This window comes from Rissa tridactyla, chromosome Z (assembly GCF_028500815.1).
Source record: "Rissa tridactyla isolate bRisTri1 chromosome Z, bRisTri1.patW.cur.20221130, whole genome shotgun sequence".
Taxonomy (NCBI): Eukaryota; Metazoa; Chordata; class Aves; order Charadriiformes; family Laridae; genus Rissa; species Rissa tridactyla.
The window spans coordinates 87,003,220-87,030,358 of NC_071497.1; the positions used below are offsets into that span (position 1 = coordinate 87,003,220).

A 27,139-nucleotide genomic window follows, 5' to 3' on the forward strand; every position below is an offset into this window, starting at 1 on the left:
AGAAGCTGATTTTTATTAAATTGCCAGTAAGACATTTAAATCAAGATGCTCTAAGTCCTTTTCATGTGGCTATATTGAAACTGAAATTAGCTGCTGTCTGGGCATCTTAATCTGTAATTGGTTAATGACAACGGACTTTTCTGTTTCTTTTCAGGTGTTCGATGCTGGAGATTATTCCCTCTTATGTTCAGTCCCTAGTGAAAACGATCAGACCTGGACTGGGGGCGACTTTGTATCGGCTGATAAAGTGATTGTATGGACAGAAGATGGACAAAGTTTCATATATAAATTACCAGCCAGGTAGTCAACAGTGAAAGTTTTGAGATAAAAACACAAGCAACTTTTAAGAAATCTTGAGTATCTTTGGCTTTTATTTTGTTACAAAATCATATGGATGTTGCAGAAACTAGTATTTCATGAGCATATTTTAAAGCGTGTATCACCTAAATGTATCACGTGGGAGCAATGCTCAGTAATTCAGGTTGCCACAACCAAGATTGCTTCACTATTTTCTGATATTACACTAACTCTTTTTCACTTCCTAATGGAGCTGTGTGATGGGAAGAGGTGTGTTTTGCTGTTGAACAAATGTCATGAATTAAAATAAAATAAAATTTCAATATTTCCTTAACCAGGTCTCTATAAGGAAGAAATATGATTTTGCTCTATGGAGCAGAACGTAAACGATGACTGTATTATTGTAACAGAGTACTCTCTCAATCTGTTAAGGGAAGACATGAACAGCTGAGTTTGTGCATTGTAAATGTGAAAATTAATTTAAAATTAAGTATCAAAGGTTAAATAAATGTAGAGCGACAAAAGTAAAATAAAAACTTTTTTCTCATTTCTTCTGACGTGTTCATGAGCTGCACACATCTCTCTGTTCTGGGTAGAGATAGTTTTATCTTGAACATCCTTGAATATTCTCGCGTAAATCGGGCGGGGACTCCTTTCTTAGCCCCTGATGTGAGCAGAGCGTAAGGGTGGGAGCAGAGTTCTCTGGTGATCTGTTGGAGGAATCCTTGGGTTTGTTGTGTTTGGCCCTGAGTCTGAGGCCAGATGTGTTGAAGTCCAAAGCACCCTGAAACCAGGCTCCCTTCATTCTTTTTTCCTTCAGTTCCAAGTGTGTAGGGGAACTGAGCTGGACACACTTTGGAGCAGCTGTTAATTGACGAAGCATACCCTGTACATTAAAATTAGAGTAATGATCTGCTATATGCTGTGTAACAATTGAAAAATGTAATGTTCAAAGGCTTGGGGGTTGTTTTTGCATAGTATTATTCAGTTAGCTAGTGATGTAGCAATCACTCTCTACTAATATAACGATTTTTGTCTTTCCTTTCTATTTGTTCTTAAACGCAGCTGTCTACCAGCTAGTGATTCATTTCGCAGAGATGTGGGGAAAGCAGTAGAAAATTTAATTCCACCTTTACTGTACAGTGCGTTGGACAGAGCAGATAAACAGGTAAAATCTTTGGTGTTTCTTTTATGGACTGCATTTCTTTTTTTAGAGAGTTGAAACATGCGTACATCATGACCAGTTTTTCCTCTTTCAAGTAGACCTTTAGGATTTCTTCTTTTCCTGAAGACAGTAGACAGAGGCAAATTGCCTGCAGTTTGGTTTGGTTCTTGTTGGTTTTCAAATAAATGCAGAGGTTAGTCTCTGGTCAAGTGAATCTTCAGTTCCTATATACCAACGGTTTATCATTCATCAGGGCCTGGAGAATTAGAAGTTAAGTTGTGATGTGCATGATGATTAGGCAATAACTGAGTAACAGCTCTTAGTGTCTGAAAGCTTAAATCCTTGCACAGTAAAGAAAATCCAATTTTGTAGGCCAAAGTCCTCTTTGAGCTATACTTCACTTCATATTGCACTGTGAACTGCATCTGCTATAAATAAATGTATCTAAGCCTGCTGTACGATATATCTAGTACTTACACCTATGCTACTAGGTATAAGTAACTGTCTGATCTACAAATGCTCTTATTACAAGACTACTGTAGGAATCCTTTTTTTATCTTAACCATTTGAATTGTTGCCAGATTTGGACACTGAAGCATTTACATATTTGATTATTATTTTCTTTATGTTGTCAACCAATATCAAAACTTCTTTGCTTCTGTTGCGGACCATGTTCCTTACTGAGTTAACGTATCTTCAGCTCACCATTGTAGTTAGGATGTTGACAATTTTAGAATGCGCGTACACACATATAAAATATTCTAAATATATTTGGGTTGGTTCTAATTATGTAACTTTTTTTCCTCTCCCCTAAGCCTGTGACTTGTTTTGTAACTAAACCACAACTTCTTCTCATTCATATTGTTATATTTCTTCTTTCTCCTGCAAGAAAGGTAAAGCATAAAGTAGCTAGTTTTTGTCCTGCTTTTAAAAGGCACAGTGGATTATGTGTGGAAAGGAAATTTTGAGGTTACTACGTGGTTTGCATGCGTTCTGAAGTTGTTAATTTATCTTTTTAACAGCTACTAATATGTCCGCCAGTTACTCGCTTCTTCTATGGACATAGGGAGTTTTCCTATAAGCTGTTAATCCAAGGAGACTCTTCAGGGAGACTGTGTATTTGGAGTGTGCCTGATACTCTTGAACAACAGGATAGCGCAAAAGGTATACCTAACTAACAGTCTTATTGCCAAGTCTTTTAATGGGCATCTCATAACAAAAAAAGAGTGGTTTGGGGCTGGGTATAAAGCACTGCTGCTTTTCCTACAAATCCATGAAGCTGGGTTGGCTTTTTTTGTTAGCTTCCTGTAAGAGTTATAGTAACTTAATTTTTTTCATATATGATCAAAATCTTAATTTACTATTAATATTTTTCAGGTATTAAGATTTAACTGTTTGGGGATTTTTTGTTGTTTTTCTTGTTTGTTTTTTCAAATATTAGCTATGGTCATTGCCCTCAGCCTGTGTAACTTGTAGTTTAAATCATGTACTCTTCCAGTTCTCACATATGTTTTCCATGGTCAGTAAATTAGTCTCCAGTATGTACCTTTTACTTTGTTCAAAGTGTTGTACCATGGCATATTTAAATTTTGAGATCTTCTCAGAAAAGCATTCCTAATTTCTGTTCTTAATTTTTTTTTTAATCTTTTTTATTTAAATCCTCCTCCTGCCTCACCCCTTCCTTTTTTCTTTTTGAACAGGACTACAAACAACAACTTCAATATCCCTCCAGGAAGCTTTTGATAAACTTACTCCTCGCCCTGCTGGGATTATAGACCAGCTAAGCCTAATCCCAAACATCAATGAACCACTTAAAGTTACGGCCAGTGTGTATATCCCAGCACACGGGCGGCTGGTTTGTGGGCGTGAGGATGGAAGCATCGTTATTGTGCCAGCAACACAAACGGCTATAGTTCAGCTGCTGCAGGGAGAGCACATGCTCAGGAGAGGTATGCAAATAAGCTTTGGAAAAGCACGGCTGGATTACAGCGTGCGCCTGTTGTGTCCGAGATATGCTTGAGGAAGAAATAGTTTCGCAAAGTGAGCATTAAATCATTTTACATGTATATATCGTGTAACAGAGAACTCCTCTCTGTATTCTGTAGTTAGTTGAGTGTTATACCTTGGCCTGCTGTTGTATATTTTGGTTCTAGATAATGTTATTTTAATGCTTTTGTGATCATAGTTTCAGAACAAATATTTGGGATTTGATTCTTACAAATGCTGATAAATGAGACACATATAAATATTTTTCTGTAAATATACCTATGAGCTTGTCAGTTACATACAAGGCTGTTGGTTGCACTGTTTCCTTTATATAACTGATTTACTTTATAAAAAAATTATTTTTTTTCTTAACATGAAGTTGGATTGCCTCAAAATTGCTACATTATTCCACAAATAAGCATTGATGATTTGTATCCTCATAAAAATACAGAAGTGCATGTGTGTATTCTACGTAAGGCTTGCTGTGCTTGCTAGAAAGCATAATCACAAAGAGGAAGAAGTTCACCTATGTCATGCAGATATTGCACAGAATACTTGATTCTGGTATTGAATTTATTTGGCCCATTTTGTCAAATTTGCTGTCTAAAAAGACAGTTTTTCTAAGCATCTATTGCAACAGTTAAAAGGTTAGAATGAGAATGATTTAACCAGTGTATTTGATCTCGGTGAACAGAAGGCTCACCGTTCTTGCTGTGTGTTTCACAAAAATTATTTTCCTATTTAAATTTTATGTCATTAACCTATTCTGCGCAAGCACCAAACGCATAACACCGCAGACTGGAATGCCATTGTTGTGGCCAGTGCGGAGTGAGATTATGTGGTTTTCCTGGTGCTGGTCCTTTTGGTTATAACCTTGGATAAATTAATGTTTGATGGGGAAGGGAATTTATTTTTTCACATCTTTGTGGCCTTTTTAACTTTTTTTCTGGATTTTTTTTTTTTTTTTTGCGGGAGCAAGCTGTTTTAAGACAGCTAAATTACTTTAAAGTGAGCTTGTACAGCAAGACAAAAGGAAGTATTCAGTCCATGTCCAGTAAAAAAAAATCATGAACATTTAAAAAAAGAGAGGACTAATTCTATAAGAACTTCTGTCAAAAATTACAGTATGTCTGTATTTACTTATTTTTTTTTTTTAATCAAGAACAGTGTTTTGGATTGTTAACTGTTCTATTGAATTGTGTTTCTCTCCCTCTTTTCCCCTTCCCTTTCTTCTCTTATCCGATTTCTCAGGTTGGCCACCTCACCGGACTCTCCGAGGCCATCGAAACAAAATTACATGTTTACTGTATCCTCATCAGGTTTCTTCTCGTTATGATCAAAGGTATTTGATCTCAGGTGGTGTGGATTTCTCAGTCATCATATGGGATATATTTTCTGGAGAGATGAAACATATCTTCTGTGTACATGGTGGAGAAATTACACAGCTTCTAGTTCCACCAGAAAACTGTAGTGTAAGTTTTACATAATACGTTTGATAACCTGTCTCGCATTTTTCATAAATGGTACGGCTCCTCAGATCCTTCAGAATGTGAATGTAGCGTGAAATACTGAAGATTTATTACTGACTCAACGTATAATTTTTGCAGACACTTAAAGAGTTTAATTTTCCTATTAATCTTGGGTTTGTTAGCATCATGTTTTAGCTACGTAAAGGATTAAAAGTAGTGGAAAACCTGGATATGAAAACCTAGCTAGCTAAGGATAATGCTTGGCGTTTTCTGGTATAGAGCACTGACAGTGGGAGAGGATTTCCATGGCGTGGAAGCAGTCTTTCCCCTGAAGGCGTTTGCAAATGTGATAGGCAAGCGTTCCCCAGCAGGTAGCCCCTAGGTTTTAAAGGCAATTTCGTATTTTGCAACTTGGATGAGTAGGTAGAATTTAATGAACAAAATGATGTTGATTTACTTGAAAACCATGGTTTCTCTTTTTGGCTCAACAAAACAGGTTCTAATACCTGTTTGCTCTTTGTGATGTGCGAGAGATTGGATGCAAGAGAATTTCTGCGAGTGAGATTCTGTTTCTAGTGAGCTCAGTGAGTTTAGCCATAGACTTATGTGCCTGGTTTTTGGTTATAAAATAGTTGTTGATCACTGTGCTTGGTCCACTGAAGAGGAGATGCAAACTGTCCGCATTACGATTAAGATTTATTTTCTTTTTTTTTCTTTTATTAGGCAAGAGTCCAGCACTGCATTTGCTCTGTTGCCAGTGATCACTCAGTAGGTCTTCTGAGCCTGCGGGAGAAAAAATGCATCATGCTGGCATCCCGTCACCTTTTCCCTATCCAAGTCATAAAATGGAGGCCTTCCGATGACTATCTGGTGGTAGGATGTTCAGATGGCTCTGTGTACGTCTGGCAAATGGATACCGGTAAGGTTAAGTTCAAAGATGTTGATTAAACAATTTTTTTTAATATATATATGTATGTTTGGCTATAGTTCTGTGTCAGTTGCATCTGAGAGAAAAGGTAACATTTTTTTGCACATTGATATTTAGCACTCCACATATTCCCAAAATTTGTAGATTACGTAAGCTTTTGTTAAATACATAGTTTGGCATTTGGAATAACCCATTTAGTTTTGGAGAAGTATGGCTTGCTGTGGCTGTGTTCTCCCAGTTACCTTTAGAGACACCAGTTACAATGTTGGCTGCACAGGTCGTGTCTTTTCAGTTGATCCCTGTCCATGCTTCCTCAGCAATTTCCTTGAAAGCTTGGTGTAAAAGCACAGCACCCTGAATCCACAATAGTTTCCTCATCTGCAGAATGGAGAAAGCGTTTGTCTCGGTTTTTTATATTGTTTGTTTTGCTGTTTGGTGTGGTTTTTTTTAAAAAAAGGAACTAATGCATAGTTAGAATAAACTAAAAATGAGCCTGAACAGAAGGGGCAGCAAGGCATAAAATAAAAACAGCTTTGTTGTAGAAAATCTTGTGATATCTGAAAGGGAGAAAGTGAGGAAAAAATGCATCAAAATATATGCAGTATGTAATTACCTTTTGACTCCTTAACTCCCGTAAGAACAAAAAAAACCCACAAACCTGCAGTAATGCCTGAATATTATTTTCAGCTTATTGTGAAAATTGGAAGTGAATTGTTTTTTATTGAAGCTCTAGGAGGCAAAGAGGAACCTGAGATCCAGCATGGAAAACTTAATCCATGCAGGTGGTTGGGTGGGAGAGGGAATTCAAAATGATTGAAAGCAGCCTTCCACTAAAAACGTGGAGCAGCTGCAGTCATCGCTCTCTGGTCAGCACAGAATCATACTGTGGGGTTTTTTAATTTGTCTTGATTTTGTTAACGTGTTTTTTCCTTACGCACTTCAATTTCATGGATATTTAGGAAAATCCAGTCCCTTTAGGAATATTAGGTCTAAAAATAACTGTTAACACAAGGGGAACTTCTATGCATTGCGTCCTGTGGTGTGAATTATTTTCGCCCGTTGTTGTACTGATATTTTGGACATCCTGAACTGTTTCTGCTTAAATTCATGCTTTCCAAAACATTTGCAGGTGCGCTGGACAGGTGTGTGATGGGCATAACGGCAGTGGAAATCCTGAATGCGTGTGACGAGGCCGTCCCAGCGGCGGTGGACGCCCTCAGCCATCCTGCTGTCAACCTGAAGCAGGCCATGACTCGGCGCAGCCTGGCTGCTCTGAAGAACGTGGCGCACCAGAAACTACAGACTCTGGCCACTAACCTGCTCGCTTCCGAAGCCTCCGACAAGGTAAGTGGTGTTGCACTCTGGTTTTAATGCAGTACTTGAAACATTTATTTCCATAAATAATTTAATAAGATATGGGAAACCCTTATCATTCCAACTGAAAGGGTCTTGTCCAATGCTCTCTGAAATTTTAATGGAAAGACCTAATCTAGTTTTACCTGGCCTTGGGTCAGTCCTAGGAGTTTCCTTTCCTTGAACAAAAAGTTTCAGCCTTCTTCAACATCATTGTGCAGTTTCCAATGCAGGTGGTGTTATCTGGAGTTACATTTCACTTCGGTTTTCTCTATTTTGTGTTCTCAGTAGTAGTAGTTTTCTTACTGGAGTCTAATGCTTTTAAACTTCCTCTTCACTGTCTATAACTCTGTACTGCTTTCGCTGTCTTTTTCTCTAGGTTCAGTAAGAACTGAGGCTATGCACCAAATAAACTTATCTTTTTCTAGATGGGTAGTAATATATTTTTAATATCAGCCAACCACATATCTCTGGATGCTGTTCCCCAGTTTATGTTACTGTTCGTGATGCCACCTCCCACACTAGCGTGCATTCTACTCGGGTTTTTTCGAGGTTGAGTTTATTTAAAATCTGGATTTAGCAGCTTTTCATAGAATCTGAAATATTTGCCGAATTGTATACATTCGGTTAATTTGTAGTATTGATGGGTAGACGAGGAACCAGGCTGTGATCCATATCCATCAGAAGCAAGTCTCACCCTTCTCGTTGTGTGTGAACTTTGAGGAATAGAATCAGCATTGATCTGTTTTTTCCCCTCTTCCACACATATTGAATATGCTTTATACGTTCCTGTACATCTTGCTAAAGGTGGAGCTAGAGCTTGATTTTATTTTATTTTGGTAATTGTTGCTGCGTGACAGTTCAGGAAAAGTATTACTGAAATATATGCGCAAATAGATATAAATGGAGCCAAAGGAACCTAAACGCTGAAAATTAATTGCTGTTTGAGAAAGATATTAAGTGTTTAATGCTAGAAGATATTGATGGGCTTGGTTGATTCCCAAATATTTCAATGCTTAATGTTTAAGGAGTTTTTAAATTATATTTTAGGATTTAAGTGATGAATTCAAATGGAACTGTCTGTAGTAACTTGTTAAAACCATTCACTAACTGTTCTGAGCGCTGTGTGTCTGTGTATAGAGAGTGCGCGTGATCCACAGCGTGTTTTGTGTGTTCATTTAGATACAAAACTTTACAATTTATATGGATGTTACCGAGTACAGCAACAGGCTTCTTACCAAGATCTCTGGTAAGCAAACCTTTCGGATAATATCCTAACGATAAGAGTTGTTCGGGAGTTAGAGCAATAGCAGGACTGTGAGTCTGCACGTTAGTCTCTGGAGTCAGAGGATGATTTTTCTCCATCCTGTTGTTATTGCACAAGCTGGAAGCACCTTAAATATTTTGAGATGTGGGCAAGTTCCTTTTTTAACAACTAGTAATGAGTTCTTTTTCCAAATTGATCATCTCACAATAAGAAATAACTTGGATTTCAAATTGTATAAAGAATAATTTTTACATTTCAGCATTAATTTTATTATTCTGAAGAGCAAATAGAGTACAATGTAGCATGTATCCCAAGAAAAGCTAGTACAGTGAAGAAATTTGAAGGAACCCTAGTATGGAGGACAGACGGTACAAGAATTTGTTCTAAATATCCTGTGAATTTTAACGTGTCTAATTATTACTCAGTCTGATGGATTTGGAACGACTGTTTTGAAAAGTAACAGGTGTCTCACAGTATCACATTGTAGAGATGGAACAAAAAAGCAAACAGTAAATTTTAGAAGTTGGCTTAACTGTTGATGGTGGTTTGGCTGGTGGGCTCCATAGTGGGTCAGTGCAGATTGCCAGAGGAGAGCCTGAAGAAAGAGCTTTCTCTTGGGCTTTGGTTTGGCCAGATACAGAGAAAAGTCCTGACTTTGTGAGGGGTTTATGAACTTTGTCACAGGAAGACTATGACCCCTGACTTACATTTTTATCTTGCTGTTAAAGATTAATGGACAGAAGTGCAAACTTCTCTTGAAGGAAACTGGGAAAAATACCCCTGGAGTCGTGTGTTAGAGAAGTGCGTAAGAGGCTTTACGTGCCTTGGGCAACTCGCTGCAGTGACGGTGCTTGGGGCAGGGGTGGCTTGGAGGGCGGCCACCCTTGGCAATGCTGTGACCACCCTGCTCGTGTGTGCTCTCACTGGCGAGTCCAGTCCCCTCCCACTCATCGTCACTGGTTTCCTAATGAAGGCCTGTTGGAGCGGCCGGGTCCTACAGTTGTTTCGTGTGCGGGTGCCATTCAGCAGTGTTCCCGAGCTCCGGCAGGAACAGGTGGTGTTCCACCGATTCCCGGGCCATGGCCGGCAGAGAGCAGCAGAGCCCTGCGCGGGGACCGGCACCGGCTGCGCTTTCCTGGCTGGATTCCCTTTGGAAAGGGAATGTCACTTCAAGGGATTGTTCCTTAGAACAGCCTGTCTCTACAGACTTACGCGTGTCCTGCTGCATCCAGTATGGCTGTGCGCATACCTGAGTATCAGTGTCGCACGTGTACGTGTTTTACGTGCAGGTTCCTCACATCTAATAAAGATATTGCATAGAACCGTAAATTGCCTAGGTTGGAAAGACCTTTCAGATCATCAAGTCCAACCATCAACACAACACTGACAAAACCCGTCACTGTACATAGCACAGCAAAATGTGTTCTGTACCAGCCGTCAATGATGATTAATAGCTAAAATATTTGGGTTATATCGTTGCTTTTCACTTTACTATTGTGACCATTACCAGCGACCATTTCATAAAAAATTACCTACGTTACATTCTGAGAAAATAGTTAGATATTTTTAATAAATAAGGAATATATCAGTAAATCAGTGCTTTGTAGAACACAATTTTCAGCTATTATTTATTGGCATTTAATTATTTCTATTCTAGTTTCAATTACCCATTATTTGCTTCTCATGGGAAACTTATTTCGTAAGCATAGTTTACTCATTCTCTGAGTTGAGCACAGAAAGGAAGGAGCAGAATTTGGCTGTTTGCTGGCTGCGTTAGGCTCTGGCTGTTTGGCACGGTGAGCCAGCCTGCGCTGCAGCTCCTCCAAGAGATGTAAGAGCGGGGAGTGAGGAGGATGGTCTCTGTTTAATTTTCCTTTCATATTCCCTGTGACCAAATGTGAATTTTCCTTCTGGTACTACCTTAACTTCATTCCATAAGTGAAGTTAATTTTAATTCGGGGAAAGATAGAAATGAAAAATTATTTGACTCTAGTAGAATAGCAGATGGTATTGAAGATTTTGGCAGGTCTGCATTTTTTTTGTTAGAGTGTCTTTTGATAATGTTTTGAAGATTGCTCTCTCTGTGTGTTTTTGGTATTTGGCTGGTTGGTTTGTTACAAAATGAGTGTAATGTGAAATATTTGTGTGTATTTGTTGAGAATCATGCTCTGGATCATCAGCTGCTCTCGATGGCAGGTCAGGGTACCTGAGCCCCTTCTGGAGGCATCAGTTTCCAAATATAAAACTTTGGAGAGGTTACTCTTTCCTCTGAAGATTTTTACTGCAAAAAGCAATCTTACACTCTTCAGGGATATACAGTAACTAATAGCCACAGAAAAAGCAGAGTGCTTTACAAGAGACAAATCTCTGTGAATGAGGACTTTGAGAATTAAAATAATATGCTTATTTCAAAACCAGGTTCATGCACTGAAGCAATAATTGAACACAATGTGGTAGATATTCTGTTCTTTCATCCCAACAGCATTTTGGGGGTCTTTACAGCTCTAGCGGAAAAGGAATATATATATATAAACATTACTTCTGTTTCCAAACACATGCTACGAAATTTGTACAAAAGTTAAAGCAGCCAAGTAGTCATAGGACTAAAACGCTTACTGTATTGAAAAAAGTCCTTGAGAGAAAATAAATAGTACATATGCATGTCCGGTGTTCCAGTTATAGGATGTTAAGTAGAATATACGCTTGTTTCTGTGATTCATAGTAATAAATACATTTGCTAGTCTTCAGAAGTAGAATGAGAAGGGTTGAAAAATGCAAGATAATGGGTGTTGGTAGAAAAATGGAGTTTTACAGCTCGGCAGAGTTTCAGTGGTGCCCGCTCCTATGGCCCAGGCTTTTTAAGGCTTCGTAAGACGGGCACGTTGCTTCCTGGCAGTGAACAAAGGAAGCAATATATCAGGATGTATATAGGATAGGGTAAAAACCTGTTGTAAATTAGTGTATATATACAGAATATTCCATTTTTTGCATGGTATATAGTATATGTTAGTTAGTTGTATAGTCTGTATATATTTATAGTGTGTGTGTATACCTATGCATACCTATTTGTAAGTACATATATGGTGTACCTATGAAAACTGCAAGCCTTGTTAATTTCGAAGTAACTATCCTGCTGTAAAGTGTGCTTTAAAAAAGCCCACAGAGAATAGAATTTTTAGAGACTACCAAGCTGAAAAAGTTTATGTTAAGGCAGTTGAGTTATAGTTGAGAAAAGACTTAGAAGTCTTGACTGTATTAATTTTATTGGTGGTTTATTAAGAACTTAAGGGCTAATTCTACTTTCAGTAAAGGGTGATGTTTTCTGAACAAACCATTCAGCCTATATTTTACTCACATTTGAACAGGGTTTATTTCTGTTAAAAGATTCTCTTTTTCATTTGTTTGAGGAAACTTGAGCATAATTTTGTGTTGGTTATGGAGAGAACAAAGTTCTCACAATACTTAAAAACTTATGTTGATGTTCTTTTGTCGTCTCCTTTTCTGACTTTTTTTTTATTTCCCCTCGGGAGGAAGGGAAGGAGGAAGAAGATGGACTTAAGTAGTGAACAAGTGACGCACTAACTGCGTATCTGGACAAATCTATTAGTAGCTTATTTAGCTTATTTTCCAATGGCATAAATTGATGCTATACTTCAGTATCCAAATAGGAAGCATTCAATGTGTTTTCAGTTTAATAACTAAATATTGAAATTTTATTCTTCCTCAGGGCATAGCTGTTATGTTTCAGAATTCACAAGAAAGAAATGTGAACTTTTGTCTTATCTAGAGAGCTCTATTTGTCTCATAAACTTCTGTGAAATTCCCATATTTTAGGGGTGTAACACTTGATTACAAGTCTGGCATTCCTGGTGTTGTAAAAATTGCGGTGAAATTCTTTACTGATCTTTTCATAATGTTTGTCATAACATGTTTTATACCCCATGTGAGTTTTCTAACTTTAATCATCCACAGCTTCCTTAATTTGTGAACTACCTTTGTGAAAAGTGTTAAGAAAGTAATCAAATTGAAATTTCAAAATTTTTTCCTTTTTTTTTCTTTTTTTCAGGGGAATTTACCTAAATATTCACATAACTCCCTGATGGTTCAAGCTATAAAGACTAATTTAACAGATCCCGATATACATGTGCTGTTCTTTGATGTAGAAGCCCTGATTATTCAGCTGCTGACGGAAGAGGCCTCCAGACCCAACACTGCGCTCATTTCTCCGGAGAATTTACAGAAAGCCTCTGGCGGGTCTGACAAAGGAGGCTCCTTTTTGACTGGTAAACGAGCAGCCGTCCTCTTCCAGCAGGTCAAGGAAACAATCAAAGAGAATATAAAAGAGCATCTTCTTGATGATGAAGATGAGGATGAAGAATCGATAAGACAGAGAAGAGAAGACGGTGACCCAGAATATCGCTCTAGCAAATCTAAACCATTGACTTTATTAGAATATAATCTAACCATGGATACAGCAAAGCTTTTTATGTCCTGTCTTCATGCCTGGGGCCTGAATTCTGTTCTAGATGAGCTTTGCCTTGATCGTCTTGGGATGCTCAAGCCACACTGCTCAGTGTCTTTTGGCCTCCTGTCTAGAGGAGGCCACATGTCCCTGATGCTTCCTGGCTATAACCAGTCTGTAGGCAAACCGCCATATGATAGCGTGGAGTTAGGCAGGAAAATGTCCATTACAGAAGGACTGGGAAAGGGGACGTATGGTGTATCACGTGCTGTCACCACTCAGCACCTCCTCTCTGTTATCTCACTGGCCAACACACTGATGAGTATGACCAACGCCACCTTCATTGGAGACCACATGAAGAAAGGTCCGACCAGGTACGGCAAATAGGCCCTTGAACTTGGCATAACTGTCTTTATTTTAATACAACATTTTATTTTGTTTAATTTTACTGGGGATTTTGATGTATTAAATGGCTATGAAAACCTTTGGTACCTAGAGGGAACTGAGTGTATTTCTTCTTTCTTGAATGTAGTATTTTTTTATGCCAAGATGAAGATGTTCCTCTGTTATCTAACTTACAGCTCTAACAGAACGTGGAGGTGTATTAACATATGTGCCAGTAGGTCTGAGAGGCCATTTTTGTCCTCTTTCTTAGTGCTTATTGTTTTTTAAAGAGGTTTTTATAATGAATAGGTCAAATTCTAAATAAATAAAAACATACCGATGAATTTTTAATACTAGAAAGTAAGTTTACCTAGGAATTGTAAATGAGATGGATATATATTTATTTTTTTTCTGTCAAACCAACTGTTTTTGATCGGGTTGCCTTTCAAAGTTTGTTTAGTCACAGCATCTTTAGCGAATAATCTCTTTTTTTTTTTCTTTTCTTTTTTATCCCCCCTATCCTCCTTGTTTTTCCCCTTCATGTACACTTTGTGTTTAGGCCGCCTAGGCCAGGCACTCCGGAAATGTCAAAAGTGAAGGCGCCCCCTTCAATTTCAAGTCATGCAGCCCAAGGACAAATTAAGCAAGGTAAAAATCATTTGCTTTGGAACAATTTGATATGTCATTTCAGCTCTTGACACTAAAGTTATCACCTTGCTAGCAAGTGGTAAAAACATTGCTACCTTCTATGTGGGAGGAAAATGTAGTGTAATATTCTAGATAAAAATTTTAACGACTAAGATCTTTCTAAAAATCAATATAAGGTGCTGATACTGTCATGAAGTCATTCCCTGACGATGGATTTTTTGCATATTTATGTGCTCCCAAACATTCTGGTGTTGAGGTGTAGGAGGTTTAAAGTCTGCAATTAAGGGCTATACAAACTAATACAAAAATGTTTATGTATGTTAGAAACTAAAGCATAAAGGTAAACACATCTAAGTAGTATGTATACATTTCCTCTCCTTTTTATGAAGAAATTATTTCAACGCTGCTTCTACCACTGCTGCTTTTTTTATCACTTGCAGTTAGGAAAGATGGCAGTGGATGACTCTGAAGGGTCCTTTAATAGTCTGCATCGTGTTTTTCATAAGTGTAATAAAGGTTAAGTACAAGGTGTAGAACCTGTGATGTAAAAGAAGGATGTACAGAAGATTAGGCATGAATTTTCCACTGGAGCAGAGCGGAGCAGGGACTAGAGGTCCTTGTGGGTGGCAGGAGCACATGGAAGCACAGAGAGGTGGCAGAGAAAGAGGAGGCACCCTCCAGCTCGCTCGCTCTCTCAGTAGAGCTGCTGTTTGATGGGGCAAATGAGCTACCACTCTTAACGCCTAAAGCAAATGTAAATCACTGCGGTGTGGCCAATTCTGACTTGAGCTGAAAACTGAGGAGCAAGGGAACTGCCGGGGAGAGCGTGGGGCGACGGGGAGGCAGCGCAGGTGCCCCAGAGAGGAGGGGAGGTACTTGCCCACGGGGATAACAGGGGAATGGCGTCTGCGTGGTTTTTAATGGCTTGGGGAGAATGTATGTGTGTATTCTTTTCCTAAACATAAATATTAATTTACTGTGCTCTTTGGTTGCAAAGGGAAAATCAGTTTCAGGAGTGGTGTGCATCAAGCTTTTTCCATGATCAAGGGTGCTACATAAATAGAGAAGTAGCAGTCAGTAGCAAAAAGCTGAAATAAAATTAAACAAAATAAATAATCATGGTTCTTGTCCCGACATGTGGGGCTGTTTCGGTTTTGTTTTTTCACTTTGTTTCGTTTTTTTGCAGACGTTTAATTTTCCTCCTTGAAAGAGAATTATTTGAAAGGTCAGGGTTTCTCAGAGACGGTGTCTATATGGCAAAGGCAATACGAGAAAAAACATACTTGTCACAGAGACAGCGTGTGTTTTGTTTTTAAAGATATTGCTCCATTATAGTTTTTCTTTCCCAAATGATAACTCTGCAATTTTCCTTTGAAATAGCTTTGCTAATTTTGGGGCAGACGTACTTCAGTTACCCAGTAGAAATATTTATAACTTTCTGAGAAATAATTGATAAAAATGAAATTCTATGTGCTGTCAAAAATAGAGAAAAATACTCCTGTTCCTAAATTGTCATATTTTTCTGTGTCTGGTGGCACGTCCTGCACGCTCTTGGGGAAGATGGGTTTGCTTCTTAGTGGTACTCTCAGGCCGTAAGCTTCTTACGCGTCTTACCTTTACGTCCCCTTGTGCTCTACTTGCGGTATCTTGCTACTCGTGTATTTCTAGTGCTATTGTTCTTAAAAATCAGTTGGAGATACAATTAATTCATGTTATGACATGCTTGATGTCCATCAGTGTGACCTGTATTTGTCCGGAGATGAGCACGGCTCTGTTGCTCAGCCCCTGGGACAGCTGCTTCCATTGCAGCGGTGGTTTAATTACTGACGCTGGAAGAGAGCTGCCAACTACAGCCAAATGAGGCAAAAAAGACACTTCAGAGTAAGGCTCTAGTTTCAGTGTGGGATGGGCTTGTGTTTTTACAAACAATCATCTTCATAGAATAAATAGGTTTTTTATACATCTACTGAAAGTAGGTTTTGCTGTCGTGAAGTCATTTAGGCTAGTCGTCCCATCACTGCCCACGTGCCATCGTGATGTATTTGCGTGGAAAGTATGGAAAAAGTAGTTTTGATGCAGATGTCCCACAGTGACAAAAGAAGTTCACTGCATGAAAAGCAAACAGACCATTCAGAAGACAATGCGTAATCGGTTCAGGAGCTTGAACCCATTGTTGTTCTGCAACGGAATAAAAGAGGGGGATTAATTTGAAGATGCTTGTGCATGACATATGGTAATTTCTCTATAGGAAGGAAGTGTCAGATAGTGACCTCTAAATCTCCACGTTGACCTCGGGTTGTAGCATGTGTATGCCATAAGGTCTGCGCGTCTTTTCATGTGATAATATTAAGTCATGAAGCATTAGTGGAAGTATAATGTTTAGAACGCTTTTAAATTACATTTGCACCAAGAAACGCTGCAGTTCACAAAATAAATGTCACGGATACCACTTGGAGTAACACGCTGGAACCGTGCGCTTGCCCGTAGTGCACTTTGTCTGCTGCTGCTTTAGATTCTCAGCCCTTTCTTTGGTATAGGTTTAAAACTATTTGAATGCAGAGACATTTAAAATGAACCTGTATTAAACCTAGCCATCAGTAATACATTCTGTGGCATTTTAGAGTGACAGATGGGGCAGCCTGGATTTAAAAGGGGTTATTTCTGGGGTAATTAATGAGTAGTGCAAACTCCAAATCTATGTAAATATGGGAAAAGCACAAGAAGAAGCAGTGAAACTCCTGTTTTTAAAATTCATAGTCAGCTGTGCTGTCAACCCCAATCTAGCTATCTAAAGACACATTTGTAATTGCTTTCCTTACAGGTACTTCTGTCTTTTCAAAATGTGCAGGTTTCTGTCAGTGTATCTGTGTTTCTCTGCAGTTGCATGTCCTCCTCTCACTGGCATTGCACTCCTTGTAAAACCTAGAATTTTTTTTAAGTTTAATATTATCACAGTTTCCTCCAGTTTTGTTTTTCATTCTTCAGTGATACTAATCTGTTTTTCAGAAGCTGCTCTCCTCACTTTCCTATTTTTTTTCTCTTTATTTTTTCTTCTTTCCTCTGCAAGTTGCTCCTGCTGTTTCTTCTAGCACTGAAGCTGGTCACTCTGGCTCTGACACTGCTCCTGCTTTACATAGCTGTTTCTTAGTCAATGAAGGTATTCTTTCCTCACTTTTCTATTTGTCTTTTACTTTCAACTAATGTCTCTATCATTGTTATGACATGACTTTAAGTTGATCTATGTAGGAATTTTTCTTTGCAAAAAAGAGAGGGATTAACACTGCTAGAGGGTGTGCAGATTCAGACTGCGTGTCTTGGAGTGTCTGTAAATTCAGTTCTCAACTAGTGTATCAAAGATGACATTCCGGATCTTTTTGGGGTTTGCTCTTTTGACATAAAACCTCAGCCCATTGTAGGTAGGGAAAAGGCAGGTGGCTTTACCCGTCGGCAGCATGTGCAGGAGAGGACTCACGAGCCGCATGGTGTGTCCCAGCTGGAGCTGGCAGACACCCGCTGGGATGAGCGCGGGATGGGCCGCCCGCTCCTGAGAGGAGGGGGCACCAGCGCTCCGTAGGCCACCTTACAAACTGAAAGACTAAAAACGTACTGCTCCTTTCAAAATGAAACAAACAAAATCAGTTACATGTCACTTAAATTTTATTTTTGATGCTTATGACAACGTAGTGTTCATTTAAACTACTTGAGTTTTGTGTTGGGGTTGATTTTCCCCCCCCCCCCCCAATATGAAGAATGTTTTCTGCCAACAAGATTGGCACAAACGAACAAAAGCCCTTTGTATTCCTATTGGCAAACTGCTTTAAATCAGAATTCTTATGCCATATTACTAAACTATAAATTCCTGCTTCCATGCACCTCAAGTAGTAGAAACGCACTCTCCTAAATTGGAAATTCCTCTTTTTAATCCATTTTTCTTTAAGGAAAATTGACATAATGATTTCTTTTCATGTAACACCATGAAGAGCTTTATTAGTTAAAATGTTTAGATTTTTCTGCTCAGTACTGCTCACAATCTCAAACCGTAGATCTATACGCTCACCTGAAGTATTTCTCTGGTTTCTCAAGTCAATGTAGAGCATTCTTTTGCGTACTTTACAAGCATCTTTACAAGCAATGTTGTTTGAGTTTATCTTTCCTGGATTTACCTAGGCAATATTGCAGGCTGGCAGGATGAGTGCCCCCGAGGTAAGCACAGTGAACTCAGATTTAGATGGAGAGATAAGGCGAGCAGACAAACACAGGCTTGTACATATTTGCATACGTTTTAAAGAGGGACAGAAAATTCTATGTAATCTTTCTAGTGGTAATTCACATGCTAAGTTTTCTGTAACTGAATTATATCACACTTACATGTAGGATATTAAAGATCATGATAAATAATGCTAATTATGGTTTGAACAGGGCTTCTAAATCTTGCGCTCAGAACCATGGCTTATACTTTTGCCAAAAATTGGCCATAATGTGTTGGGGACTTTTTTGTGTTGAGAATGGTTGTTGAGTATATTCTTAAGGCTGCAAGTTTAAAATCCAAGCGCCCAACTAGATACTGAAGTCCTTTTGAGAGGTGCTGGGGAGGAAGAGGGATGTTTGTGTTTAATCAGGACCGATTTGAGGCGGTCCGCTGCTGCTGTCTCATTTGCTCCTTGCATGTGTTTGAGATCTGAGCAGCTTGTTCAGGAGGCAGGATTTCTGCCTGGAAGAGCTTGTTCCTGTCCGATACAGAAAGTACATGCACTGAACCCTGAGGTTCAGCTGGGATCGGTAAAGACGGGGTGCAGCTCGTGGTGGGGTGAGCCCCAGGCTCCCATGGCAGAAGAAACAATCCTCTTGTTCTGCTGCAAAATTGGTTCTATTTTTTTTTTTTTCTCTCCCTCTTTGTCCTACCCTCTCCTGAAGATCTACTGTGTACCAGGCAGTGGCCAGTGTAAATGTACTTGATGGCATTTTCAAACTGAAAATTGCTTTGGTGTTGATTATGTTTATCTCCCGGTTGTGATGTGTTTGAACAGGGTGGAGCCAGCTCGCTGCTATGCACTGTGTGATGCTCCCTGACCTGTTGGGGCTGGATAAATTCCGACCTCCTCTGCTGGAGATGCTGGCTCGCAGGTGGCAGGATCGATGCTTGGAGGTGATTTCAGTAGTATTTTTGTACTGCTAGGTTTTGGGGGGTTTATGTTGTCTCTTACTGATGGCGTTTTCCCTTAATAGAAAAAAAAAATAAAAATAATTATCTTCTGACACAAGTTCCTGCAGTTTTTATTTCAGATTTAGTAAGTTAATTTTCCAGTTAACCTGTCAAAATGTTGAAAAAGTTGTCGTGTCTAAATATATGTATCTTTTCTTTTTTCACCTTCTGGATACTATACGTATTTTTTTTAAAATATATTATTGGATTAAAAACTTCCATGATTCCATTAAGAATCTTATTAGGATTAAAAAACCCTCCCCTGTATTTTTCAAGAGACTGCTGAGTCGCTTTATTTTTTGGAGCATGTATACAGTAGGCAGTAAATGGTTTGTCACCCAACTGTTTGATAAATGACTGGTGGGCCTTAAGACTACACCTGTGCTGTTCTGGCAAAAAATGTGTTGACGGTGCAGCTTTCCGAGAGGGAACGCAGGACCAGAGCAGGGCTGTGGACTGGGGACCCTCAGCGGTCCTCTAACTTAATTGGGAATATGGTTTTTGCTGCCTGATCACCTGTTCTTTTGCTAGATGGGATATACTGTGAGATGGTTTCCTGGGAGGCTAATTACTTTGAAACTCATTAAAATTTGTAAGCAACAGACATCCGGTTACCTGATACCCTTAGCTGTCAGGGTGGCGTTATTTATATTCTGGTTGCCCACAATTTTTTATTTTACCATGATCAAATTGTTTCCTTGTACATTAAGTCTTTTAGACTGAAAATAACATTTCTATTTATGATTATGTTTATATATTTTCATTTGCTTTCATTGTTCAATATTCCATGTGTAGTAAATGAGTAAATGTCATGTGAAAAAATATTTTTTTTCTTAAGATTGTTTGTTTGTTTTGCGTTTATATTGCAACATTCATGATGCTTAGAAAAACTTTACATATTGCACACTTGGAATTTTGGACCCAACTTTGGGAATGCTGTAGAGAAGGGGGATTACAAATTGCTTCTAGAAAACTAGAAATTTGGTGGCCTTTCAATGCATCAGTGCAAACAAAAGGTTTAGCCTTATTTCCTTGAGTGAGAAACCTTCTTCATCGTTATTTTGCTTCTGGGCTTACGGTGGAGAGGGATGAGAAAAAATGAAGGTTTTCCTAAAAGCTCAGTTTAGTTTTCTGTAGAAGTTTTTTCTTCTTGATAAATTACACTGAAAGCATACTGGCAAATATTTGATATTTGAGTTTGTATGACGTTCCTGTTGGCTTTGCAGGTAAGAGAAGCTGCCCAGGCCTTGTTGCTGGCAGAACTGAGAAGAATCGAGCAGGCGGGTCGGAAAGAAACCATTGATGCCTGGGCTCCTTATTTACCGCAGTACATTGACAGCGTTATATCACGTAAGCAATGCTGAAAATAACTTTCTTTCAAAAAAGGCATTTTGTACACAAAATTATGAACAGTGCTGCAATTTAGGGGGAAAATCTGGAGGAAAAATCTAGGGTTATATAGAAAAGTTTCTTGAAATTTTCAAAGTAATTTCACAGTCACGAAATCACTTAAGGTCATTAATGGTGATTAGGTAAATGGAATACTTCGGTACTTATCCCTAGGACTGGAAAGGCTATGCCTGCTGTTGAGAGGGTTTGGGGTAGAAACCTGCTGGGAAAAGGGCTGATAAAATTCCAAGTACCGGCAGTAAAACACTGGCGTTCCTTTTCAAAGAATGTATAATTAGATTATAGAAATTGTTGTAAAGAGGTGCTTTGTCATCCCAAGAGTATGAAAGGAGCTGATGCAGGGTCGTGCAGCGTATGTCCATCGGAGGCTGATAACCGTCTGATGCTCAAAGCCATTGGTTGCCAGCTGCTGCAGGGAGATACTGGGTAAAGATTATTCTCCAGATAAGTTCAGTAGCTACTGACCACTATTTAATCTGTTGTATCTTTCTCCAAAATAGCTATTTTTATTTATTCATTGTTATTAAAGCAGAGGTTGTACAGACTCTTAAGAGTGTGTTCTTGTAAGATCTGTCAGCATCGTGAGATACTCCATCCACTAGTTACCCATCTAGATACTTGCCTTTAGAGAATAATGTCCAGATGCATCTACCTCATGTAACAAACCAGAAAACGTGTATATTTTCATGAATGTTTGTTTGCTTTTAAGTTGTAGGTGTTCATCTTCCTTAAAATGAGATTCTTTTTCCACTGAAGGCTGTAGTTTCTATTCAGAGAAAGATCTCTATTAAATACCAATTGATTTTTGAGAGATGTGTAATAATCTTATTAAATCTAAATTGAGTGCATAAATTACATGGAACACAGTACTTTAAAGCAATGTTGAGAATTTGTTGGTAAGACTAAGCTGTTGTTAATTACAGCCTTTAGCCATGTAGCATTTGCCTTATTACGGGGAGGTTGTTGCCTAGTTAGGTGTGCAGCAGAGCAGGGAATGATAAGTGAAAGTCTGTTGTATATGCGTGCCAAAGAGCCTTTATTCATCTTGTTATCTTGATGTTTGTGCCGTTTTGTATATTGGGAAGTATTTTGAATTGATCTTCTTTTGAGGCTGGTTATTCTCAGTTTGTAGAATACAGCTATAGCTGCCCTTCGCTCTCAGGAGTAGCTGCTCTAGCAACTGTTGACGATTACGAATTTCTTTTCTCTGGAGTGATGCTGAACGACCTTGTTGGGTGCAAGGTTATGGACATAACTGTGTTGGGGAAGTGGATATAAACCACTCTGCAGTGCCTGTTTTGGCCGCTGACTGTTTCCAAAAAAGGAACTTACTTTTAACATACTTGAAAACAACTGGTAATTCATATTAGTTCCGATAGTTTGCTATTTCTGGTACGCCTCGTTACTTAAACAATTACACTTGGAAATGTTAGAGCAACTCATCCAGTTCTATTTCACATGTGCATTTGTTGGAACGATAATATTCTTTCTGCCTCTTGTGCTTATGTTTGTGCTCATGTTATAAGCATGGCATGCGGTTTTATAGCAATAGTCAGGGACTGACTGGTTTAGGAAAAAACTCGATTATTTTGTATGCATTCACTACAAGTAAGTATACATCCAGCAGTGGTTTGGCTTCTGTCAGGCCTTAGCAAATCAAAGCATAGCGTTTGTTTTAACACTAAATTAGGATGTGCTTATCTATCAGAACATGAAAGTTTTAAAACAGGGGAAGAAAATATGAAATAGAGGAATCAGCTGAGCATGGCTGAATGAATGTAAATGTTCAATATTGGGAAAGCGCTGATATTGAAAATCTTTCAAACAGGTTATGACTAGCAAATTGGAAATTATTTTTTTTTTTTATATTAACAGTGTTGAAAACTATGTAAATTAAGGTTCCAGAATTTCTGGTTCTCCTGAATGACAGGACTGAGAAGGCATTTAATTGTGTTGTCTGTATGAACATACACAAAGATGCTGACACTCTGAAGAAGAATAATTATGATATCAGAAAAGAGAAACAAAATAAGGAGCTACAAATGTTGCAGTTATTGGTAAAGAGTTAAGTGTATATATTAGTTACATTGTAAGACATGAATGAAAAAATGACATTTTTTTAAAGGTCTGTGAAGGAATTGAAGGTGATAAGAGTTATTTAGGGTGGACAAAATACATGCAATGGATTTCTGAACAGTATAGTTTTGTGCTAGAAAGGTAAGGAGAAGAAATATGAAAGATAAAGAAATACTGCTTTGATTCCTTCATCCTCCACTTCTCCCAATTTCACTTCTTGATATATGGGCATAAATTATCAGCATATTTCTGTGTCCAGCATATGTTACTACTCTGCAATGGTTTTTATATGCACGGTGTAGAAATAGTGCTTCTCTTGCACATTAACAGGTTTTGTTTTAATTAAAAGACATGGTAATCGCTCATAGAAGCCTGCTGCTGATATGAGATACTTTGTCATATGCATTTAACTGGCTCCGGAATGAATCGAGTGTGTGGTACCAGCAATCAGAGGTGAAATCTTTTCCCGTATAGGTGCTCAGATCCAATACCAGTTCTGGGACATGACCTTACTGGTACAGATCAAGCGACTGGTGTGTGTCCTGGTGTCTTCATACAGTGCGTTCAGGAGACTTGGAAGACAGGCAAACTTGCATAGGGCTATCTCTCAATCTTTTAACTGATGCAAGAGAGCTGATTGTCCCCGTGTGGCGGGTGGGCTGGAGGAGGAGGGAGAAAGCCAAGCAGATGTTATTTTCCCTGGCGTGGGTGCCAGCACAGTGCCCACTCGTGCTGCGAGGGCCACTGCAGTGGGCCCTGGTACCTCACTGCTCCAAGCAGCTGGTTTCCAGCTGCCCGCACGCCTCCTGCTTCATGCGATTTGCAGTGCAGGTGTTTTGGACACATTAGGCTTCGTTTCACAACATCTTGTAGGGAGGGACAATAAATCTTTGTTTTATTTGTGCCTTCAAATCCAAAATTGGCACGTCGGCTTGTTGACCCCCCGTTGAATGGGAATGGCTGTGTAAGTGATGCTATGAATTAAACCTGGGAGGGAGGTTGTGGGTGTTGGTGTTTTTCAGGCTCCCAGAGGGAGGAAAACAGTTAAGCTTTCAAAGCTTCATCTTGTATCTACTAAGATTATGTCATGCGACTGTAAATATTTGCTGTGGCCTTGTCTGCTCCTCGCTTTCACAGCACACGGTTGTCTCTGAAATGCCGCATAGTCCGTGGGGCGTTTGCCTCTAAGATGTGTTGGCAGGAAAGGTTCAAAGAGGGAAAAATGCTACTGCCTTTTTCTACCTGCTTGTTTTTAAGAGCGAGGGCTATCTTCAGTGTCAAACACATTCTGTGAATTAAAGCAGCGCTTGGTGGTGGGTCTGTCCGCCGAGCCCTGGAGGGACAGATATATTTTTAAATATGTGATGTTAGTGCAGATAGAAAAATGGCTGCTCTGGCTTTGATGGAAAGCAAAAGGTTATCTTGCCCCCAGCCTTTGTGTGGGAGTGGGATGCGGCTGGAGCCGGCAGGCAGGCAGCACTGGGAGCTGCCCGGCATCGATCGGAGCGGATGGGAACGGGGTGAATTAATGCGAGGCGGCCAGGCTGCTGTCACCCGCTGCCCGGCCGCTGCAGACACCTCCTCCAACACATCCTGCCCAGACACTGAGCGCAGGCACTTCTCTTGCCTCCCGTATTGCTAACATCCAGTTCGTTCAGGTAAACGTTTGTACCAAATTAGTTTCTTTTTAAGTAAAAATCTTAAATGTGTCAGCATGAGATTAAAGAAATTTAAGCAGATAGCCTTAAATTGTGTATCTCTACTCCAATAATAATCCATGTTATCACTGGAAAACAAAATAAATATGAAACGTCTATAATAAACACGCTGTTGTCAGGTTTTAGGAATGTATTTCTGGTAGACTTATATTTCTGTTAGAAAATTTTATTTAAAGCCAGATTAATGGAGGAAAACTTAATTAAACTTCCATCGATTTAAATGGGAGTTTTCACTGAGTAAGGCTAGGTTGATTGGACCCCAAAGACTTTGCTATTTATATATGTGGTTGATCATCTTCCTCGCTCAAGGTTTGACTTAAAAGAGCACAAAGAAGTAAGGCAAATATTTTTGTGCTACAACATTTTAATGTAGTAAATGAATAATGAGTTCAGGATGCTGCAGTAAGTAGTACATTGTAATAATGGCGTGAGTTTATAATACAAGTATATCTTAATTTTCCAATATTTTTCTAATATGTTAACCATTTTATTTCTAATACATTCAGAGTTTTATGATGTTTTCACTTCTAAGACACTTCTGGTGAATTACGTATAAACCACTTGTATCCAGAATACATGTTCCTTCTTACTGGATTTCACTGAGAGGAAATGATAATTTATTGGCTGGCATATTTGCATGATGGTTATTTTTCCTCCCCTTTTGGCTTTATCCATTCAGTGTTTTGGCGGGAATGTTTAATCATTCTGACTAAATACGTTTTTACTTACATTTTTATTTAATTGTATAAAATTGTAAGAAACTCTTCTAATTTTTTGTATACGCTGTAGTTAGAATCAGCTCATGCAAAGGCACTCCCTTCGCACCATTGCATTCTATCTAGTACCGTGAAGCTCTTTAGAAAGATGTAGCGCATCTAATAAGGCAAATCAGCCTCTTCTGAGCAACTAAGGGCTAGAAAGCAGGGAAAGAGGTGAGGTAATAAGTAAATAAATCAAGGGCTTTGAATTTTGGCCCAGCTTAAACCTACTGTTTAGGGAGCGCTAGACCCTTGGCTTCTACCATCTTGGGTGCTCAACCTCAGAAAATACTCCTCGGAGATAAAAGCTCTTCGGTCAGAGCATCCATACTACAGTTTTCAAAAGGTATGCAAACTCTTTTGCCTTTCCCTGGATGTGGAAAGAAATGAAAGGATTTTAGACTGTTGCAGGGATGTTTAGGGAAGAGGTAGATGCTCGCTGTGCCTGCAGAGATTAGCAGCTGCTTCTACTAACTGCGACACAAAATGCAAAGCAGTGCTTAAAACATAACCTCCTCTCTCCCCCTCGACACACTGGCCAACTCCGGTGGGTACACACAAATAAATAGTGCTGTTAGAAAACAGCTGGTGCTTGATGGTGAAGACCAGAAAGGATTTTGGCAAAGCGGTGCTGGAATCCTAGCCGGGGGGGGGGGGGGGTGGGGCAGGTGTGGAAGCTGAAGACTCCACGGGCTGCGACACCTGCACCGTAACAGTCAACTCCGTATTTTTCAAATTGTCCTGCGTAAGGTTCATGTGCAATTTGTAATTGCATGTGATCCCTGTGCAGCCCTGCCGGCATGCTTAATGAAGTGATACGCTATTGATTCAGCAGTGTGTTCCAGTCTGGTTGTGTATTTGTTGTCACTGGGTTTTTTATACATTTGACACAACGGGAAGGACGTTCAGAAAGTTATTAAAAGGTACTAGTTTACTAATAAAGAGGTATGTCAGAGTAAGGTTAGAAACTGCTGTCAGACAATCAGTCTGTTTTAAGTAATTACTTTGCCATGAATAGTTGGTATTTAAAAACAGTACTAAAAAATTTAAAATCTGGAATACTTGCGAGAGTGTTAATGTTCTGGACTGGTTTAGACGAACCAGAGTTAGATGGCTTGAAGGTGTGGATTTGCAAGCCTTGTTGTACACAGCTGATAGATTCCCCCCGGTGATTTATTATGATACCATCACCTTTCCATTTATCGATGACATTCAGCTGTTTGGAGAAGACTAGCCAGTGGTCACGTGAACGCTACTGAGCAGGGAAGCGGTGTAGGTTCCACACAGACGATGTGGGAGCAGAAGAGGAGCAGCGGCAGGTCCGGCGGGCAGCTCCGCGCTGCCAGGCCATCGCTCAGCGCTCCCCTCTGCAGGGCAGAGCCATCTACCGTGACTGAACTTCTGGTTGAAATGGTTGGTGTGACAAAGGGCCATGGTCCTGCTTTTTAACGGGGCCTTAATGCAAAGTCCCTTAGCAAAACACTTCTTTTGATAATGCCTTGATTGCATTGTGGTAAGGCTCCTGTAGGGAATAATCAAAGATTATAACTGGCAGAGTATAAACCGGTGAATTACAACTCTAATCACGTGGTGTTACATGGCACGATTTGGTGTTCGTTGTGTAGTTTCTAATAGCGACTAACAGGTGCATCCCAACTCAAATGAGACGGAATGAGTCAGCTGAATTAATATACTCTGAAGGTAGCCTGGAAAAGCTGCACTTTTTTTGGTGAGAGAGATGAAGTGTTGAGAGGAGATGTAAGAGAAGTTCTGCTGGAACTCTGCATTTTGTGGCTCGATAAGTTGTTAGTGTATAATAATGTGTATGTAATATTTTTAATGACGCTAGAAGACGGCAGAAAAAGACGAAAATACAGAAGAGAGATTTACAGTGTGGAAAAGATTTTTAAAGGCTAGGTTTGTGAAAAGTCTGCATACAGTATGGAGGGAAACCAGAAATAGCTGCTCTTTGCTTTGTCTGAATTACATTGCATAGTTCAGAATATCAAAAGATA

At 39.3% G+C, this 27,139-nt stretch overlaps 1 protein-coding gene across 4 annotated transcripts in view; it reads left to right on the forward strand.

Moving 5' to 3' along the window:
• The window catches only part of LOC128902392 (WD repeat-containing protein 7), a 123,989-nt gene that overhangs the window by 22,696 nt on the left and 74,154 nt on the right, over positions 1-27,139 (forward strand). For 3 of the 4 annotated variants that reach the window (XM_054185352.1, XM_054185351.1, XM_054185354.1), the window contains 12 exons: positions 155-300; positions 1,363-1,465; positions 2,485-2,626; positions 3,163-3,411; positions 4,700-4,920; positions 5,641-5,836; positions 6,975-7,189; positions 12,532-13,301; positions 13,871-13,959; positions 17,027-17,116; positions 18,987-19,105; positions 20,389-20,512. In XM_054185352.1, the coding sequence (XP_054041327.1) occupies positions 155-300; positions 1,363-1,465; positions 2,485-2,626; positions 3,163-3,411; positions 4,700-4,920; positions 5,641-5,836; positions 6,975-7,189; positions 12,532-13,301; positions 13,871-13,959; positions 17,027-17,116; positions 18,987-19,105; positions 20,389-20,512 (2,464 nt within the window). The remainder of the gene's footprint in view (positions 1-154; positions 301-1,362; positions 1,466-2,484; positions 2,627-3,162; positions 3,412-4,699; positions 4,921-5,640; positions 5,837-6,974; positions 7,190-12,531; positions 13,302-13,870; positions 13,960-17,026; positions 17,117-18,986; positions 19,106-20,388; positions 20,513-27,139) is intronic. The other variant, XM_054185353.1, reaches the window with a different exon arrangement.